This window comes from Parasteatoda tepidariorum, chromosome 3 (genome assembly GCF_043381705.1).
Source record: "Parasteatoda tepidariorum isolate YZ-2023 chromosome 3, CAS_Ptep_4.0, whole genome shotgun sequence".
NCBI classification, from domain to species: domain Eukaryota; kingdom Metazoa; phylum Arthropoda; class Arachnida; order Araneae; family Theridiidae; genus Parasteatoda; species Parasteatoda tepidariorum.
In genome coordinates this window covers 42,619,890-42,641,548 of record NC_092206.1, presented here as the reverse complement: position 1 = coordinate 42,641,548, position 21,659 = coordinate 42,619,890, and the positions used below count along the sequence as shown (strand labels likewise).

The window sequence follows — 21,659 nt, the reverse complement described above, 5'->3', positions numbered from 1 at the left end:
ATTTTATTAATGCGAATTGAGCAACTGCCTCTGTTTCCCTGCAAAAATATTCGCATACAGATATTAATTATTTAGACAGAGATGATAATATATTTCCAAGTGCCATGATGAAAAAAAAAACAAATAATTAAATCCAAGGAGATTAAAACCATTTCTTAATATACTTTAGTTTTCAAGTGAATGAAAAGTATAGAGTTAACTATTGACATTAACTATATTTTTTTAAGAAAAATGGTCCAAAATTGCATGAATCAAGTTGACGTGTTCATAATAAAAGTAAGCTCCAAATCGAAAAAAATGCTATAAGTTCTATAAAAATAAAAACTTCCTCACAACTTCCAAGGGTTATCCAAAGAATTGAAATTATAGCTATTTTTAGATTTACGGAGTTGAAAAACTAGAGTTTTCTTTCCTCTTAATACTAGTGAAACTTGTGAAAATAGAAGTAGTTGTAAAAATTCCAAGAATTTCCTTGCGGGAATAAAATTTCGCAAAGCAAAAAAACTCAAAATGTACTTAACGAATTGTCCTTTTTAAAATTTTCGAAAGGAAAAAAAAACTGTAGTTGCAAATCTATAAGGGCATGAAGAAATTGTAACATTGGTTAAAACAACCGTATTCAAAGTATATTGGACATGTAATTCTCACACGGCTTACCATTACACTGCTGGCCTTCATCGGAAAAGTAGTGCAGATTTTTTAGCAAAGAAATGAGCCAATAAACTTCAAATAAGTGTGTATACCAATTAACATTACCGAAATACTGGAAATAAAATTCTGTTAGAAAAGCTTTTTGAGGCGATACCATTGAAAGGAATAATTGCAAAATGTGGGATTTATGGGGTTTTAAACATCCTTACTAGAAAGAAATCAGTTGCTGTCTTTTTTTCTTCCTACTTGCCATGTCTGTCTCTAATAAACATGGTACTGAGTCCTATTTGCAAATTGTTTAGAATAGATGAGGAAATGGATGCCCTTCTTTTGAGTTGGATTCATGTGCTCGAGGCTGGATCTTTTTGGGAGAAATATTGGGAAGCTAGTCACAAATTAGATTTACATGGATAATACTATGGACTGAATACATTTCTTTTTATTTTTTTTTATTTTGATTGTTCGTCAATTTGCTATTGTTTGTTTTGTTTACAGTTTTCATTAGTAATCTCTCATTAGATTATGTATAATTTTAAGAAAGTGCATTGAAAGAAAACTATTAAAAGATGATGGAAAAAGTATTGTTAATGTAAATTCAAATAAGACTATTGATAGCTATGACATCGGGACTAATTCATAAGTTTTCAATTCAATCGTTATACTACTTAAAAAGAACTTGGGAGGACTCCAGGGAATCGCAGTTGCAAAATCTTATATAAAACATACTATTTTCAATGATGGTGAAAAAACTTAATTAGTTTCTAAACGTATTAATGTATTAAAAATCAGCATGATTTGTGCGCTTGGAAGCATGCGTCTGTTCACACAATTCAATAGAGGTGATTGAGGCAAACAATTCAGAATTAAAATATATTTAAAGAAGAAACATATAAGCACACTAAATAGACTTAAAACAGTATTTATAAAAGAAAACGCATGGTTAATAGCAAAAAAATAGAAAATAAACTAAAAGTGATGAAGTACATCACACTATTTGATTATAACTCATACACGTATATTTCGAAGGTGCTGGCATGTTATTAGATGACTTTTTTATTTTTTTCATTTTATATTTGCTTACATTTTTATGCAATCAAAAAGTTATAAAAAAAGAGCTCAAACGGAAGAGAAAAGGGTTTTTTGTTTCGTATTATTTACGTTTTAAAGCGTTATGTATTAAGCTATTAGTATTTATTTTGATTGATGACACCCGATTTATACTTATTGCACTCAAACCCCAAAAACTTAAGTACATATCATTTATTTAACAGATCAGTTAAATCCCCTAAATTTTTTTGTAAGTGAATAATCAAATCTTTTGTTGTTTTTAACTCCCCATTTTTCACGAAAAATATATAAGCCGATATAAAAAAACTTTGAATTTTCAAAACACCACAACTAACAAATTTGGCAATTAGGTAAGCACATTTTTCATAAAAAAAAAATACAGTAAAATTGTGAATAGCATATCTTTATACTCAAAGTTTATTTTGCCTTTACAATGGACAATATTTTTTCTTTACTATTGACCAGTCATCGAAAAAAGAAAAATCCCTCTTTGAACTATCGAAAAATAAACTTCAGTTATAATTTTTTTCACATACATGTTCTAGAAAATCTTTGAAAAATCATGCACAAAACCCCTTTCACTATAAATCTTTTTTTCTTTCAAAAAACCACCCTCACAAATCTCTTAAGAATGTTATCCATCTTTGATGTCAGTATTCGTAGCGGGGATACAAATCTCACCGGAAAAGGGCTGGTTTCTTCTCCCTGACGGATGTTATATATTTTTGCCCCCTTGCAACAAAATGTGGCAACTAATGTTATATATTTATAGATTTTTTTTTTCGGTTGATTCTTTTGACATTGATCCAAATAAATATGTTTGAAATTAAATACTTTGAATACATTCCAATATTTGATTTCCGATGAAATAAATGTGTTAACTATTTTTACTGTTGATACTTGGTTTTTAAGTATATCTAAGTTTGGTCTTGCTCCGAATTCCTTGGATACGCGTATTTTAATAAAATGTATATGATTTTCGATTAAAATATTATCATGAATGAGTTAACTATTTTTTTTCTACTGATGATTGGTTTTTGAGTATAGCTAATTGCTCAACCATGCGTAAAATTCACTAATAATACATATTTACAATAAATAATACTTCAAGTTATGTTTAACTTCGCATTTTTGCTCACTAAATTTTTTTTCTCCAACAATTTTGTTTTTTTCTTTTAAAATCTAAAATAATAGGCAATTAAATTTAAGAGAGTTAATAAAAAAATAAATTTTAAAGATTTGAAAACAACCCAAAAAGGAAAAAAAATGTTTGCAATTTTATTTCAAGAACGGGTTTTATTTGAAGTATGGATTTTATTTTAAATATAGAAAGTTTTAATTTATTGAAGGATAATAGCCAAATATGGTTGTTGCGCATAGTAAGCTGTAAGAAGTTACTATTTAAATTACAAAGCAGTGACATTCAGGATGCCGGTGGTTTTTTATCGTTAAATCCATTTCTGCCGTGAAATACTTTATATGATATACAGCAATTATAAATATTTCTATGAAAGGTAAAATATGCAATTTTACGGCCAAATCGGATTTTATGGTAAAAATATTTTTATGGATGAGGCGACTGATGGATCAATAAGAAATTCTTTACAGTGTAACTGGATGGCCCAAATATTATTAATGCATTAAAAAAAATTTAAATATCATTTTGAAGTTTTGCGTTTATTTTGGTATAATTTATTTCTAAAATATAACGAAAAAAATAAAAAGTATTTTCTTACTTTTTAACAAATGGTGTCCTGAAACTTCATAAGCAATACTTAATTTGAAAATTGATTGTTTTTCGTAATTTAGGAAAAATCATTTTATTATAATATTTTTTTTAATTATTCCACATAAATATTTTTTCTCTTCTTTAAAAAAAATCTGTTGTAGGTAAATTTTCTTTTCGAAAGAGATTTAAAATTAAAATAATGTAATTAAGTTTTTTACAGTACTATTTATATATTTTGTATTATATGAGGACGATTCTGTAAATAACCCTCTTCATATATATTTTTCTTATAGTTCAAGTAGCTTAACGGGACAACTAATTGCTTAAACAATATAAAGATATCGTCTTTGCATGTAATATTCAGGATCGGAGTACTGTATCCGTAAAATCTATTGAACAGTAAAATTCAAAATTTTATGCAGTAGTTTTGACAGTAATATTTAATGACGATTTAGTGATTACACAGTAAATATTACTTGAAAAATTATGTTATATCTAAATGTTTACTCCGTAAAACCTTACTGGAAATATGGATTTCACGGTAAAAGGTACTAGCACCCTGTATGCCTGTACTTTTTTCTATTACTTGATCCAGTTTTTTTTTCAACCTTCATAATCGTGATATTTTTATTATAACTTTTACTATTTTTGACAAAATATGTTTAATTGTCTTTGTTTTGCAATGCCTTTCCTGTTTTTCTCATTGCACGCCACTGTAACTAAACTAGTTTTATCTGTGTTTCCTTGTTAAAATTAAAAATAAAATGAAAAAGAACTATTATTTTAGTTTTATATTTAAGTGCAATGTGTAATACTTACTTCGGAAAATATTGTAATAATTTTTATTTCGGAAATTTTAATATTGTTATCTTTTATATAATGTTTTTCTTTATAATTGAATTGAATTTGTTATGATTTTGAATAGTCATTGTTAGAACACTTGCCTAAGTCTAGTATGTGTTTAGCGAAATTGTAATTATTATGATATTTCATACAATGCAATCTAAAACGACTGAATTTATCTAAGCATTTATTCCATCAAATAGTTCCTCCTCAAGCTGTGGTGATAATGGATGACAAAGGTCAGAAACTAAAAAGATTAGCTGGACCATACGATGAAGGTTCACGTCTATCTTTGCTCTGTGAGGCCGAAGGAGGTAATCTACCGTATTGGCTATGTGCCATTGTGATCTATGTATTTTACTCCTTTTCTTTTTCTTTATTCACGCTGTGTGCTTATTTTTTGAAAACAAATATTATTAGATGATATCGCGCATCCCTGTTGTTATTGGGAGAAATAAGAGTTTTTATGATTAAATTTGATTTTTTTTTTACTACTTATTGTGCACGGAGAAAGAATGTTTTTTGTTTTATATGCATTTTTAAGACCTCTTTCTACCGAAAACATTTCACTAATGCATTATTAAAAATTCCGGCATTAAGTCCGGCATTTTGGGTATTTCATCTGTAAAATCCACTTTATCGTAAAATATTATACCGAAATTTCTACAGTTATATTTATCTAAATAGAGGGATTTATTTAAAAAGAGGAACTTTCCATTAATTATTGCTGAAAAAATTACGGTAAATCAGATTTTGTTTCGTAATATGTTCCGGTAAAAATAGATTTGAGGGTAAAATGGATTTTACAGATAATGCACCCAAAATACGGTAAAAGTACCGAAACTCTGAGTTCCGGTATTTTTTACTGTAAAATTTGTAAATTGACCCAGAATGTACCATAATTTGATACGGGATCTTTCACAGTGTGATTTAAGAAATTTTATTTAACTCCAATTAAAACTCTTTGTAATCATGGAAATGCAATACTTTCGTAGTTCGAACAAATATGTTTGTATGCATTATTTTCAAATGATTTTTATTTTTATTTCATTTCAGTTTAATTTTTTAATCATGTTTAATTAATTTAAACATGTATACGTGATTGAAAACGAACCAAATTTGTATTTGATTAGTTAAAGGACGCGGGCTATTTCATTTTTTTAACAAGTTAACGGATTCATAAATATGCAACGAGGATTATTTTCAAAGTTACATACGCTTTATACGTAACTTTCAATTCCTTGGTTTATCATATCAAATCTTCCACTTGTGAATATAAGTAAGCATTCTTAGCTTTATTTTTATGCAACAAAAACATCCCAGAGTCAAATGAAACTAAAACACGTTGTAAATTCTGCAATCAGATAAGGTAAAAACTAATTAAATTTGCTAAAAATGACGGAAATAATTTTGTATTAAATTAACTGCGTGCATGATATTTTTGGTCATAAGAAAAGCACATAGCATATTATTTTTGTCTTAATCAACCTAGAGCAAACCAAAATAATGCAAATACGAGAACTAGACTTCATACAAATTCAAAAGAAACTTCGAACATATTACGTTCTAATAGGCCTTCTATTATTCATTCCATTTTATTGTTTATTCTGTATTCCGCAAAAGCTTTATATCTTTGCGCATAGGGGAGGGTAGCCTAAAGCGGGTAGGTCGCCTAAAGCGGGTAGGTATTCGTATCCCGGCCCATGGCGTGCATGCGCCGATATCTAAGTATGCCGTGATTACCCGAATACTCACGAGTTTCAATCAGTCCCAGCGGAGCAGAAGTAAAGCGACATGGTATAACCAAGCACAAAATAAAAAAATTAATAAGTTTATTATAAAAACTCAAGGTATGTAACTTGTGGCTAGTCGAATACCGGCTTATTTTTTCTATTGTCAATATTATTATATTATTCGAGCACTATTCCCCTATAAACTGCGATGTTCAACTTTAAATTTTTTTTTTTATTTAAGGTTATAATTTTTTTAGTAAAAGATATGCTTTTGGGCAAAGCGGGTCGGGCAAAACGGGTAGATACCCGCTTTGCCCTATCCGCAAAGCGGGTATATGAATCTCACAAATATATTGAATCTCACAAATATATATGAATCTCAAAAATATATTGAGGCCCTTGATTATGCTAGAAAAAATAATGTAATTTTTGTATTGCTGCCTCCTCATACAACTCATCACATGCAACCTCTGGACCGTTGCGTTTATGGACCATTCAAAACTTACTTTGAACAAGAAGTTTCTACTTTTCAACGAAGCCATGTAGGTAGAATAATTACTCAGTACGACGTAGCTTCACTTGTTGGAAAAGCATATTCAAAAGCAGCTAGTGCACAAACTGCTGTTCAAGGATTTAAATCCTCAGGAATATGGCCCACGAACCGACACATATTTAGTGATGATGACTTTTTGCCAGCTAATCTGACAGACAGGGCTGAAGTTATTGAAAACACCAACGATAGCCCATCGCAGATCCAATCTACTGATGCTAGTCGTCTTTCTAACAATTCTGATTGCTCTACTTCTACATCTGTATTTGAAAACGTGGATCACAATTACTCTCAAGCTTCAAGGATTTCGCTACGACGAACAAACGGAAAACTTCGTATGATCCAGCTGTTGAGGATGATCCTTCATGCTCTACGACAACTAGTGACAATTCATTTCAACCAGTAGAAGAGCCATTGACACCTCATGTGAAGCCTTTGGATATTAGACCGCTACCAAAACCTACTCCGAACAAAACTAGTCGTAAACGTAAAACTCAGAAGCTGAAGTCTTAACAAGATCACCATTTAAAAATATGCAAATAGAAAAGGAAGAAAAGAGGCAATGCTGTTGTTCAAAAAAATTAAAAAAAATCTTCCTTCGACAAGTAAACCAGGTAAAGCTAAAAAAAACAAAGAGCTTCAGAAAAAAATTTTAAAAAAGCATTTTTGTCTTGTTTGTGGGGGGCCTTATGAGGACCCACCGCTGGAAGATTGGATTGAATGTGGAGATTGTAAAGACTGGGCTCATGAAGCTTGCACAACTTATTCAGGAAGAGAGTCTTATTTTTGCAAACTATGTCAAGAATAACAAATCATAATTTGAGACTGATAAAATAAGTCTAAAATTGTTATTTAAGTGTTATTTTTAACGTTTATTATACGTGTGATTAAGGTATCATTATTAATCTTTAAGAAAATTAATATGCGCTTGTATTTGCAAAATCCGTGATGCTTACCCGCTATGCCCGAACGGCATAGTCTCCCCCCAAAACCCGCTTTGCCTCTTGTAGGGCAAAGCGGGTTTTTTCAGTGTTTTTCATTTTTGATAATAAATAATCATAAAATTTAAAATAACGCAAATAATCATTTTTTTAAAGTTCAAGATCTCTCTTAAGAAATAAAATCAAAAACGCTGCGATAAAAGCCCAAAAACTACAACTTTTGAGAGTTTATTGTTGACCTTCCCGCTTTAGACCACTCTCCCCTACACTAACACAAGTTTCCTATTATGAGTCTTTTTGTTAAGAAAGGTATAAATATCGTTGCAACTTTTAAAACAATCATAGCTCATATATTATCTGTTAAGCCGTTATCATATGAAAGAACAAGTTTCCATGTAGATGGTTTAAATACCGCATATTTTTGTTTTTTTTACTAGAATTTTCACCTTTTTCCCCCAGAAATGTCATTAGCATACAGTATGGTAATTTTGCCAGAATATGTTTCTCCGTGCGCAAATACAGTTTTAAAAAGAAAATTCAAATTTAGTAGTGTATTACACGCAATAAGCATCTTTAAATAGGATTTAAAGTGCAACATTAGGTAAATAATTTGAATATTTTAATTTTTAAAAAAAATCTTCATTTTAGGAAATCCAGCGCCATTAGTGACATGGTGGAAAAATGGAAATATGATTGATGATACATATTTTCGAACGTCAAAAGGTTTCGTGAGGAATGAGTTGGAGTTAGAAGCCTTTAGACGATCCGATTTCATGGTTGAACTTTCTTGTCAAGCGTCAAACACCAATCTAACAGATCCCCTGAGTGCTTCGATCCGGATCGATCTTAACAGTAAGTGCAAATAAAGAAACACTAATTTACAACTGGGAAGAGATATTCTTTTTATTTATAAAAGTTATTATTACTAAAGAGCATGCATTATTATTTTCAAGCTAAGGTAAATGGAAATGGAAGTTTTTAGAATTGGAAATTTTGAATTGCATGTTGAGTTTTACTTTGAAAAAGCATTTCTTCTTCTTTTTGAATGCGTTTTTCGCGTATTCAAAATCTATGTCTGTGAGCAAATGTCATATTCGTTATTGATCAATGTTCGACCATGTCTAAGTTTTATGTTTTCTATTTAAACAATAATAATAGTAGAATTTTTTTTGTTTTCATTATCTTACAAAAATTATAAGAAATTATTAATTACGTAAAAAGACTATAAGAATATTATAGTAATATTATATAGTATAGCTATTATTACGCATCTCAGTATTTTAAGATTTTTTATATAATTACAATAAATAATAAGAAATAATAATAATAATAATAATAATAATAAATAAAATGAAATGTGTGTGTGAAAAACATATTTTCAGTTAAATTATCTTTTCCCTTTTGTATTTTTTACTAAATGTGTGGGAATAAAAACCTTGAAATCTAACAACTTTGAACAATTTTGAAATCCAGATTTTTTGGTAAACCGTTGTCATATGAAAAACACTACCAAATGAAAAGCTTAAATACCGTATGCTTTTGGTCTTATTACCAAAATTATGTTTTTTTTCCTTTTACCTATAGTGCAATCGCCGTACAGTACGGTAAATTTCATTCATGCATAAAGTATTAACTGAAAGCCTGTTCTTCGCAAGGAGTTAAAAAAATCACTAAACCGGTATTTATCTACATTGTGAAATTAGGCAGAAGAGTGGAGGGCATATACTGATACTATAGATAAAGTTGAAAATGCATTTTTTTATTTATTATTATTTGCTGTCCTTCCTGGTGGCTTTACGTTATTAGATCAGACAAAAGAAGTCTATAGTCAAGTCTATAGTGTTGAACCATTCAAGTCGGGACGACTTGAATGGTTCTGAAATTATAAAGGGAACACGTACCCAGAAAAACTCTCATTTTATCATAATAAATTTAAATAAAATATGATTTGCTTATGTGTTTCTGAATCATTAACTTTACTTCAGCTAATGCATTCTATAAAGAAACTTTATTAAATGCATTCAATTATAGGAGTATTTAATATTAGGCAACTAGAGGACACGAATTCAAAATAAATGGCATTCAAAATGATCTATGCTACAACAGATAGCATAAATCATTTTGCTATCTATGCTATGCAATATGCTATGCATTAGGTAACTCCATGTTGTATCTCGGACCAATTTTCCTTTCTTAAAGAAGGAAATATTTTTCAAAAGAGTTTGTGAGTTTCCTTTCTTAAACTAATTATACCAATCGACAAAAATACTGAGCAGTTTTTACTAAATTACTAAGTTCTTTTAACTATCCTCTGTATATTTTTTTAATTGATCTAAGGAGCAATGAATAACTTATACGAGCTCTTTAATCAGCAATATTTTTGTCATCTGGTGTGCTTTTTTAATGTCCACCTAGGAAATGACATTTCGTCATACAGGTATCTAAGCGGCAGATTTGTTGGCCACTCTTTCAGGGGCACCATATTAGGTGGGCTAATGTTGCTCTCACAGTAGGAACAGATAGTACAGAGCATGAAAGAACATCCATGCCTTGTCCTGGATTCGAACCCAGAACCTTTCTGATGCAAGGCCACTTCTCTGTCCCTTACGCAAGCCGGTCGGGTTATCATTTGGTGTTATTTGAGAAATTTGAAAGCCATCTTCCATCCTGATTTCAAACACTTACTTTTATTGAAATAGAGTTAATGACTGTAAGTAAGCTCACCGGTAAATATCTGGAAAAATATTATTCTTCTAAACTTATTAACAAATTGCAGTTGTTTGTTTACAATAATTAAATAAATGCAGCAATCTTAATTTCAATGTAACATAACTTCTTATCATATTCCCTAATAATGACATATAATATTTATTCAGGCCTTTTGAAGAATGGGATGCAATTTCTTCCCATTTAAATAACTCTAAGATAAGGAGATAAATGTATCAGAAAAGTTAATTTTTTTTTTTTTATATTTAGTGATAAATGTATTCTTGCCTTTTCTAATTTCGGGAAAGTAAGAGTTACCCTTATCCTTTTAATCTCCTACTTCCTCATATTTAAATCTGTGGAAGTAAATTATTTTTTTCCTCAAAGAGGAGATTATAAATAGTAATTCTGTTAATGTTCCGAAAATGAAATGATAAAGATTACGCTAAACAAAATTTAATTAAAACTTTGTTGCATGAGTATATTTGGAGGACAAAATAACAGATTTATTTCACTAATATCCACGGACGGAGATAATGCGAGTAAACTTTGTTTTTGTTTCGTAATATTTAATTTTATTAGTAACGAGAATATTAAATTAACGTCGAGTATCAATAAAGAAAAAAAGATTCATAAAGATTAGCGTTAAGAATTAATTTTGTTATTACCTCTGAAAAAAATCCCTGAAGGGTAAAAATATTTCGAAATCATTTGTTAATCACGTAAGATTTGTTGGTACGACTTATAGATTAATTAATTCATAATCCAAACATAATTACGTCATTTCTATGTATTGAGTAAAATTATGAAAATCTGAATACCTTTTCAACTACTGTACGATGTATCTTACAGTAAGATTTAATATTTATGTTTAGGGAAGCGCACTTAATGTATATTTGGAAACAAGGGTAACAACTAATTAAGTAAGATATCATAAACAAAATATCTTTCCTGAATAAATATGTTTTATGATGATTTTGGATTCTTTTTTCCCTCTAGAATCTTTGGATAGATAAATCACGGAGATAAGAGTAATATTGAAGCACTGAGTATTGGGTGTTTCTTACTTAATAAATAACAAGAATAGAAATTCTCTACACGCAATTTATGATCAGATTTAACAGATTGCTTAGTAAAAAATAGCTTTCATACATATGTACATAGTTTTTAGAATTATTTTCCCTAAAAAATTTTTTCATATATTGAAATACTGTATTATTATGTTGCCTTTAAAAAGTCACGAATAAAAATATATATTTGGAAAATGCTTGTAAGACAAGTAATATTTGTATTAAAGACTTATGGATTAATTAATTCATAATCCAAATGTAATTACGTCATTTTTATGTATTGGGTAAAATTAAGAAAATACCTAAATACCTTTTCAACTATTGTACGATGTATCTCAAATGTAGATGTAATATTTAGGTTTAGGAAAGTGAACTTAATTTATATTTAGAAACGGGGTAGCAACTAATTAGATTAGGTAATCAAAAACAAAACATCTTGCCTGAATAAATATACTTTTCTCATGATATTGGATGTTTTTTTTCTCCGGATATTAGGAGCAAACTAAAATTTTCGTGTGGATTAATTGCGAAGATCATACGAATATTGAACCCTGAATTTTAGGATTTTTCTATTTAATAATAAATAACAAGATTTAAAAATTCTTTGTATGCAATTTAAAAACTAGTGTAACACATTGTTTTATTTAAAAAAAGCCTTAAAAAACAGATTTAATAAAAAAAAATTTAATATTTTTTTAATAAATTAAATTAATATTCTACTGACATAATGAAGATATCAAGCATAAAATTATTATATTCGGATGGAGGAAAACAGGTTTTTCAAATAATAAATTTGGATTATACTTTTTCTCAACAAATATAAATTTATGCCACAGATTTTTGATTTTTAAAATTAAGTAATTTTCTATTTTCTTTGAATATTAAGATAGTATTATTATGGTCACAAAATTTTTTATTGTTCGCGTTCATCATATTTCATAAAGTAGCTATTTTTGACAAAAACAACGAAAATTTTGTTCAGAAATACATAATTATTGTTATAATTTATGTGACAACAATTTGTTTATAATCATACATAGATGAATGGTTATTAAACTGTAGTAGAGAAAAAAATTAAACCTTGGAATACAGAATACGCGGAATTAATACGAAGTAATTTTTTTCGTTGACAGGATTTTTATCATAGGCTTTTATCTCTCGTAATTTATTTTTATCTCTCTAGAATTGAAAAACAGATTTTAAGTTTTTAAATATATCAATATACTACAACAGTAGCATATTTTTTGTCAATTCTGTTGCAATATATTGATATATTTACTACAACAGCATTCTATTTCTATAAATTTACCATTGTGTTTATGTCGATATAAATTTTAAAATCAATCTGTCGATGATTTAATTTTATAAATTGAACACCCAAAACAGTGTTGGTGTTTCTAGCAATTTTTTAATGTATATAGAAAATAATATATATTTATTTGTTGCATAATGTTTAAAAGAATCAGTTTTATTGCTGAGAGATATAGAAAGTTTAATTGATTTCAGTGATGTAATTAAACTCTTTTCAGCTTAAAAAGAAATTGCAATTTATTTAACATTCAGGTTTACATGACAAAATAATGTTTTTGATTAATAGATCATTTTATCATTCAATATAATTATTTTTATTTCAGTGAAACCTTTATATGTTCGAATAACAACTCCTCCAAAACCTTTAAAAGCTGGAGATGACTTAAGACTTGACTGTGAGACATCGGGTTCCCGGCCAGCTGCGAAACTTCTTTGGTTGGTGGAGAACAAACTTATTCAAAACAGCAAGCAATCCTTTTTTACCAATAGAAATATTACATATGGCAGCATCAATCTTAGTCCAAAGAACGAAGATAACGGAAAAACAGTGACTTGCAGAGCAGAAAATCCCTCATTAAATCACACTGAAATGCAGGATACCTGGACTCTTAATATGCATTGTACGTATCGCTTTATTGAATTAGATAACAAATTCTTCTGATTACTGAACTAATTAATTAATACGAGTTATGTACATCATTATTTAAAAGTATAAAAACTGATTGCATCACTAGCATTAATTCATGGAATATTTTTTTACAGTTCGCATTTAGTTTATGCTTAAAATAATTTAATTTTTAATCAATTTCGGAAGAAATTAAATTTGTGATATAAGCAAATATTATACGGCTTTTCTTATTATTAAAGCAATCAACGGTCATTTTTTAATTTGAATATAAATGAAAATTTAACGAAATTAAATCATTTTTAAATTTGATTTTGGTGTACATTGTAAGTATTTCCCAGAAATTAGCATTGTAAGTATTACCAGGAGAAGAAAAATTAATTTTCAATGACGTACGGATAGTTTTAAAATAATATGCGAAATATTTCTAACCCTTTCAATTTTTAACTTTTTTTTTTATAAAGATTTCTCAGATATTTGTAAAATCAAAACGAATATTTTTCTGATAACGTACATAAATGTGTATTAACCAGGATTTGATAAGTGTCATTTAAATCAAAAATTTTTGGCGGTGAAGTTTAGTAGTGTTCTGCACTATTATTTTCTTAAATTTTATCAGTAGATAAAATGCTGTCAAAAATCAATCATGTCGAAATTAAATAAAAATGATAAATAAAGTCTTTTCAGTCTAAAATTTATACTTCATATCAGTAATTTTTAATTTTGTTTTATATATATATANTATATATATATTTCAAATTCTTTTTAAACTTTTTATTTGGTTTAAAATTTTATCTATTTTAAACTTCAACTATCTTAAGTTATGTTCAAGAAAATGTTCAAAACATTATATTAGGGAACTTTCAAATTTTTAAAAATTTTTTCTCAGCGTTTTGCTATACTCTAAATGTCGTAATGCAAAATCTTCTTTCTTTCTAAATGATCTCGTCTTTCTAAATGATCTTGCTAAATTTTATGAGCTGTTATTGGAAACCAATTGGTATTGAACTTGGGGAGAGACAAAAATAAATACGGAAAGAAAGAAATAGTACTTTTTCCTTTATTTAGAAAAAGAAATTGTTGCACTATTTTAGAAACTTTCTTTCTACATTAACACATATATTTAGAGATATATTTTTCGATCCCCATAGTAGAGTATTTATAGGATAAAGATAATGGCATATATTTTTTAAGAAACATTGACATTTATGTTTATATACATTAAATAAAAAGTGTACTTTAAGTATCTGAAAATAAATTAATTGTGTATTTCTTTCTTACATTCCAGCTTGCCAGATTTCATCCACAATTATTTTCTGAAAGCAAACGTTATACAATAAAACTGTCCTTCTACTTATTCTGACACAGACTATTATGACACTTCTGACAGACATTCTTAGAACAAAGTAGTCTCCAATGCGATAACACGACCAACATATCGTTTTTTTAAAAAATAAATTCAAAATTTGCTGAATCAACTAATACAATTTACTATTCCCAGAAGGAAACAACATTTTGCTTAACTCTACTCGAATTAATGCAAAAACATCAAGCTCTTAGCAGCCTATCGATTAAATGACAAAGTCAAACGTTAATTTAAATTAAAGATATCTAATTCTGATTTTTCAAATCGCATTTTTAAAATATCTCCATGGCTCTTTTATGTAAATTTTAAATATTGTCATTATATATTCTCCAGAGAACTCATTATAGATTCTCTTTGTTTCTGTAGTTCCTCCAGAAGTTTCTTTGCAACTTGGTGCAAACATAAAATATTCAACAATCAAAGAAGGGAATGATGTGTATTTGGAATGTGTGATCAAAGCCAATCCACCCATTTCAGAACTAATTTGGTTTTTCGAAGGAGTACCTTTTTATGGCAACACGTCGGCTGGAGTAATCATTTCGAATCAATCCTTAGTGTTGCAAAAAGTTCGAAAAGAGCATAGAGGGCGCTACAAGTGTACTGCTTCTAATACTGAAGGCCAAGGACGGAGCTTAGAGCTATTATTAGAAGTGCGCTGTAAGTTCCTTTTGTGTTTTTATGGTAAACCACTCGAGGCGAAAACGGAACTTGGATATGACAAGTTAAACAATAAGAAAAAATAATATTCTCAAAGCGCATCATTTGAGATCACACTATTAAGTTGTATTTTTGTTTCTGCCGAGAAGTATAAATTCTTTGTAATAACTGAAAAGAGTTTTGTTACACGCTAGAACTCACTTTTAACGATCCTACATTTAATGAGATTTCGGATTTAACGATAAAAAGAGTCTTTTTTATATAATGCTATAAATGAGTTCGAAAGGTCACCTTTTGTACCAACGAATGTATTTTAAAATACTGGTAGAACTGTGAGCACCATTCATTTAAAAGGAGTTTATAGTTGAATTATAAATTTTTATAAAGTGTTTTTATTGAAAACAGAAATAAATTTACATCATACGGTGGTGGGCTTATGTAAAATGATGAGCGGGGGCTATGGTGCCCATAATAGATAAGGACTCCTTACAGATAAGGGCAATAAGCAGAAAGATAACTGCATTAGAGAGCACTATTCTAGACAGTATTTTTTTTATTATTTCTCGGGTTTAAGGGGAATCTTTGGAAACGTGAAAAATATAAGAAATAATATAAAACAATTCTAAAAACTAAAAAAATAAAATATTAGAGTTTTTTTGGTTAAAAAATTATTGCGAAATTGGTTGCTGCATCCTTCATCTTTCTTGTACGTGAGTTTATCGTCATGAAAACAATATAAGCACTTGAAAAACATAGTTTTAGTCCGTTAAAATAGACTGTAGTGACTCAAAGAAAAAGTCTTAACTTTAAAAACTAACATTCATTAATGTTGCTTAAGCATAACTAAATCTTAAATAGTGTGTTTTGTAAGCTATGGAAAATCCAAACATTTAGTGTAATCAATGCTTTTTGTGGAAAACTAAACGGAAAAATATTTTGTAACGTCAAACTATCATTATTGATTGGATAAAAATATTTAATATTCTTAATGAACTGAAAGACGTATAAGTAAAGCAGGATGTTTAAATGTCTGTATCTTATACAAATCCGTAATACAGAACTGATTCGCACCAAATTAAATGCAAATACGTTCAAAGACACGGCAGATCTGTCTAATTTGAAACTTTCTCCAACATGCAGTTTGCACACTCTATACCAAAGAAAGATTTTTCCATTGTATTTGATAAATATTTTGCAATATGAGTGATTTTCTAGCTTGCAGCTCTAATCAATAAAAAATTATTTCTCTCACACGTTTTTTTTAATTAATTTTATCTAAGTCTTTCTGAAACTTCTTAGGTTATGTTAGGTTGACAAAAGTAAAATCCTCATTAATAATTTCGCAACGTATGTAAATGGCGTCGCCATTTCAAACTGTATAGGAAACCATGTGTCGCATATATTTATACTTACATTTTTGAAGCATGTTTCTTTAAATTTAATTCGTGGAAAAACTCAACAGGAACTAATGAAATAAAATTGAAGTTATTTGTTAAGCTGTGGGAAAATTCTGGAAAATTTTAAATACCACATTTTAAATGATACTATATGTCAGTGAGCTAAACTTCTAAATTCTTTCTTCTAACTTCTAAATGAGCTAAATTTCTTTCAGTGAGCAAAACTTCTATCTCAGATTATGTTAAATCTAAAAATTTGGTGCCGCTGGAAATCTAAACAGAAAATAAAATAAAATAAAATAAAATAAAATAAAATAAAATAAAATAAAATAAAATATGTCATAGATGTGGACGATGGTCATATTAGCGTACTTTTCGTTTCGGTTGGGGGTAAAAAAAACATTATCGCAGTACCTTTATAATGCTCTCATTACTACAGTACTCTTCACAACAATATAAGTAGACTAGAAGTATTTAATACCACATTTAATTAAGCATTTCGGGCTTCACAAATAGTTCTGTGATTCTTATGACCTTTGAAATCAGAACAGATATTAGTACATTCGCTAAAAATGACTATTAAAATATTTGTGTCACTACTAATTATTTTCGAGAAGTACAATTAGTACGAATAGAAATAAAAAAAGTATATTAGAATAGTAAATTTGTTGAGAAAATGTACATATTCATGTAGTATGTATCATGAACGGTTCGTAAAGAGTACCAATGATGCTTAATTAATTTTGGCAATTCATATTATTGCTGTTATGTTATTTTATATTTTTAATAGGTACTAATTATATTAATATTGGTACCAAAATACCTCAATTGAAACAGGTTTCACATATAAGGGGACATATACAGGACCTAGAGCAATATCATAATGGAAATTGATAGTGAATATAACTAATCTTTATTTTGAAAGGATTAACTTCTTAAAACATGTATTGCTTAAGCTGATGGCATAACATCTGATGACATAACGTCAGATAACAAAACGTGTTTTGCTTTATTAGGAAGTTATTATAACGATAATGATTTATTTATTTTGGTACTATCAAAATTAAAGGTGAACGTAAATAAAATTCTTTTATTGCTGAAGAAGTATTAAAAATGATAATTAAAATTAGCAAATTAATATTTTTTCTCATTATAGATGCCCCCAGCTGTTCCACTAGCCTGAAAGCTTTATATGGTGTTACAAGGGGAGAAACTGTAAATATTACATGCGAAGTGGACTCCGACCCCGATGATGTAACATTTAACTGGGCACTCAACAACTCCGTAGAGAATGTCGAACTGTACAATTTCACTTCGAAAAAAACTAGAAGTGTGTTAACTTATACTCCTAAAGCAATGCTCGAATTTGGTGCTATTCTCTGTTGGGGAAAAAACTCGGTTGGAGAACAAAAGGAACCATGTGTATCTCGCATCATTCCCGCAGGTAGTAAAATTTATATGAATTCCAACAAAATCTATTTTAGTTTCATTGAATATTTTTCATCCGGTTTTCTTCACATTAAATAAATTGATCCTGTTCATCAGAAAAATAATTTTATGAGTAAATGAATAAATATATAAATAAAAGGTTTTAAAACAGAATCTTTTTAAGTTGATACATTGTTTCTATTGAGATTTCTAGGAATTAAAGCCATGCGAGTAAATGTTTTCGATATGTTTTAGCTTTAAGATTCTTTGCTTCAAGCCGCAAAATTTTTATGAATTCCAACAAAATTTATTTTAGTTTTATTGAATTTTTTTAACATAGTTTCTTCACATTAAATAAATTGATCCTGTTCATCTGAAAAATAATTTTATGAGTAAATGAATAAATATATAAATAAAAGGTTTTGAAACAGAATCTTCTTGAGTTGATACATTACTTCTATTGAGATTTCTAGGAGTTAAAGCCATCAGAGTAAATGTTTTTGATATGTTTTTGCTTTAAGATTCTTTGCTTCAAGCTGCTTTCTACTAAACAAATATTTAGGTGATAGTTTGAGTTCATATTTTTGTCAGCCATGGTTCTGATGGCTTTCCATTGCCATTTCCAGAACTCTTAAAGACTATCAAAAAAATTATTAATGTCACTGGTAGCCGTATTGCAATTCGGTAAACAGTCATGGTCCAACATAAGCAATTTTTATCATCGAAAACTTTTGCTACAGGCATGCCAAGTCATTTTGCTCCATCGAATGCTGCATCATAACTTACACGGTACGTTTAATAAAAATTATTTTTATCACATTCTGGAAGATTAAGGAAGACTATGTGGCAACACACGTGTTAGCTATTTTCCTTATTTCACAGACTCAAAGCATGCTACAAACACTATAAGGTGTGTTTGTTTTAGAGTAAAATCATTGAAACAACTTGCTAACCATAAATATCAACAAATAAGCAATGTGTTTTCAAGCCAGTTTACTACTTTGATGAACGTAAGAATATGAAATGAATAAATGAGTATAAATCTGCATTAGGGTGGCTCAACGTATTAGTGAGCCAGTTTTTGGTTTCCTTCTTACGCAGTGACGAGAAAAAAAGATTAGGCTATAAATTGTGAAGAACTACAGTGCAACAAAGCAAGAAGCATGCAATATTTCAGTTAAAATTAAAGTGGTTATAGCAAAGTGGTTATAGTTGCTTTGTTGTGCGTTATTATTATTTTAATTTTCTTGTAAATATATTCTACACGTACATTTCTACATATTCTACTTTTACAAACAACGCAAAAAAGGAAAAAGACAACATATTATATCAACATATATACAACATATTATACAACATATGTACAACATATTATACAACATATTATACAACATATGTACAACATATTATACAACATATTACATCTACTTAGTATACAACATATTATGTCGAACCTATTATTTAACCTTAAGGGATTATTAAAAAATAATTTCATGTAAAAAATGGTACTGCTACTGATTGTTTCAATAAAAAATAATTAAACACAATTAATTTATGAATTATTAAAAAAATCTATTTGTAAAACATAGCAATCATTAATTATAAATAATTTTAATTTTCCAGCTATGTCTTTGTTATGTTTATTATTTTTTTTATTTTTCTTACGACAACTTTTTTTTTTAAAAAATAAAATAATTTCAAAATTTTAAGAAACACAATAACAATCTTTATAATTCGAACCAAAATTACCGAACTGTCCCATTAACCGAAATTACTTACTGTCCCATTCATTTAATTCCAGACTGTTAAATTTAATTAAAATGTATGAGTTTACTTGATCAAAACACTAGTAAATAAAGAAAAATCTAATTCTACAGATTCAAGACTAAATTTGAAATAAATCTCTAGCATTTTTATGAGCTAAAAACAAAGGAAGTAACTATTTATAGAAACATGTAATTTCGCAAGATGTTCCATTTTAAAAAAATTAAAAATACTATGACGCAACATGTTTAATTAAAAGTTTTAAATTAAAATCCTTAATTGTTCTACTGGATAAACTTATGAGGGCTTAAAGAAATATGAAATAGAGTCAAAAGAATTTTTTTAAGAGCTTAGATTACAAAATAAGGATTACAAAATTTTAAGAATAGTATACCATTAAAATATAGCACATAAAAATTGATTTGACTTATTTTGTGTCTAGCCTATCAAATTGTTTTTATTTATAGGAAGTTGTCGAATAAATTAGTATCGCGTGTTACAAACGAAACAAAACTAAACGAAGCTTAAATATGAAGTTCATATTAATATATTTCATAAAAATTCTGCGGTATTTATCATTTGTCTATGTTCTGATTAAAAATGTTGAGATAATACCTCTTCATTTTATTTCTTGTCATAGAGTAAATCAGATTCATATTAGTTGCTACACAGAAATTTATGTATTTGATGAACTAACGTAATAATGCACGCTTAATATGTTTCACTTGAACATGGTTGGTATTTTAAAATAAAACTTATTATTCTTAGAAAATAATAACATAACATAACATAACATAACATAACATAACATAACATAACATAACATAACATAACATAACATAACATAGCATAGCATAGCATAGCATAGCATAGCATAGCATAGCATAGCATAGCATAGCATAGCATAACATAACATGACATAACATAAGTTATAATTATACAGTAAATTAATATTAAAACTACCGATATTTTTACATAGCTAGAACGACCATTGCTGTCATTTTGGTAGCAATTTGAAAATGAGCATAAGCATTCGATTTTTAATTCAAATGTTAAAATTAGAAAAATTAGAAAAAGTCAGTTTTAAAAATGTTAACATTCTGCAGTATTTTAATGCTATTTTTTAAAAAAAAATTGCCCTTATTTTCAGAAAAATAATAACATTATACAACAGCTACATACCATTGCAGCTACATACCATTGTTTCCTAGCATTTTCAAGAAATAGGTTTTAGGAAAAACGTACATTTTTGTTAAGTGTTGTCAGGAAAGAACATTGATAGTGTTTATTGCATGAGTTTTAGAAAAGTTAGGCGGTGAGTGAAAACGGGTACAAGACATAGGTATTGAAAAAACATACAATGAACTTTATTGGGAACGAAACATATGTAGATATTAAAAATACTTACTTTTTTAGGGAAATTTAGAGATTTATAAACTATGCAAACCCTTCCATAAATATGTATTTTTCTCAAAATGTCGATATTTCTTTTCTTTCTTTCTTAGTTTACATTGATCTATAGTGACCCTAAATTAGAATACTTTTTTTAAAAAAGTGTAAGGTAGCAGTAGCTTTGCTAATTGGTGGGATTTATCCATAAATTAAACGTTTTGCGGCCACCATTATTTTTTTCTCTTGTAAAAAGCAAACAAGTATTTAAGAAGTAAAAAGATGTCCGTTGGGACATTTCTTTCCCACAAAAAAACCTGTTCAACAGTTGCATAACGGCATGTTCACCAAGCTACTTCTGTCTTTGGCTTACTTCTGTCTTTGGCTGCTAGTTACATCAAACTGTTCAAAACATATTTAGCATTAAGTTT

At 28.4% G+C, this 21,659-nt stretch overlaps 1 protein-coding gene across 1 annotated transcript in view; it reads left to right on the top strand.

The window, feature by feature from the left end:
• The window catches only part of LOC107442246 (kin of IRRE-like protein 3), a 97,976-nt gene that overhangs the window by 60,278 nt on the left and 16,039 nt on the right, over nucleotides 1-21,659 (top strand). The window contains exons 3-7 of the mRNA XM_016055761.3: nucleotides 4,495-4,605; nucleotides 8,164-8,367; nucleotides 12,926-13,222; nucleotides 14,960-15,250; nucleotides 17,804-18,091. Coding sequence (XP_015911247.1) covers nucleotides 4,495-4,605; nucleotides 8,164-8,367; nucleotides 12,926-13,222; nucleotides 14,960-15,250; nucleotides 17,804-18,091 — 1,191 coding nt within the window. The remainder of the gene's footprint in view (nucleotides 1-4,494; nucleotides 4,606-8,163; nucleotides 8,368-12,925; nucleotides 13,223-14,959; nucleotides 15,251-17,803; nucleotides 18,092-21,659) is intronic.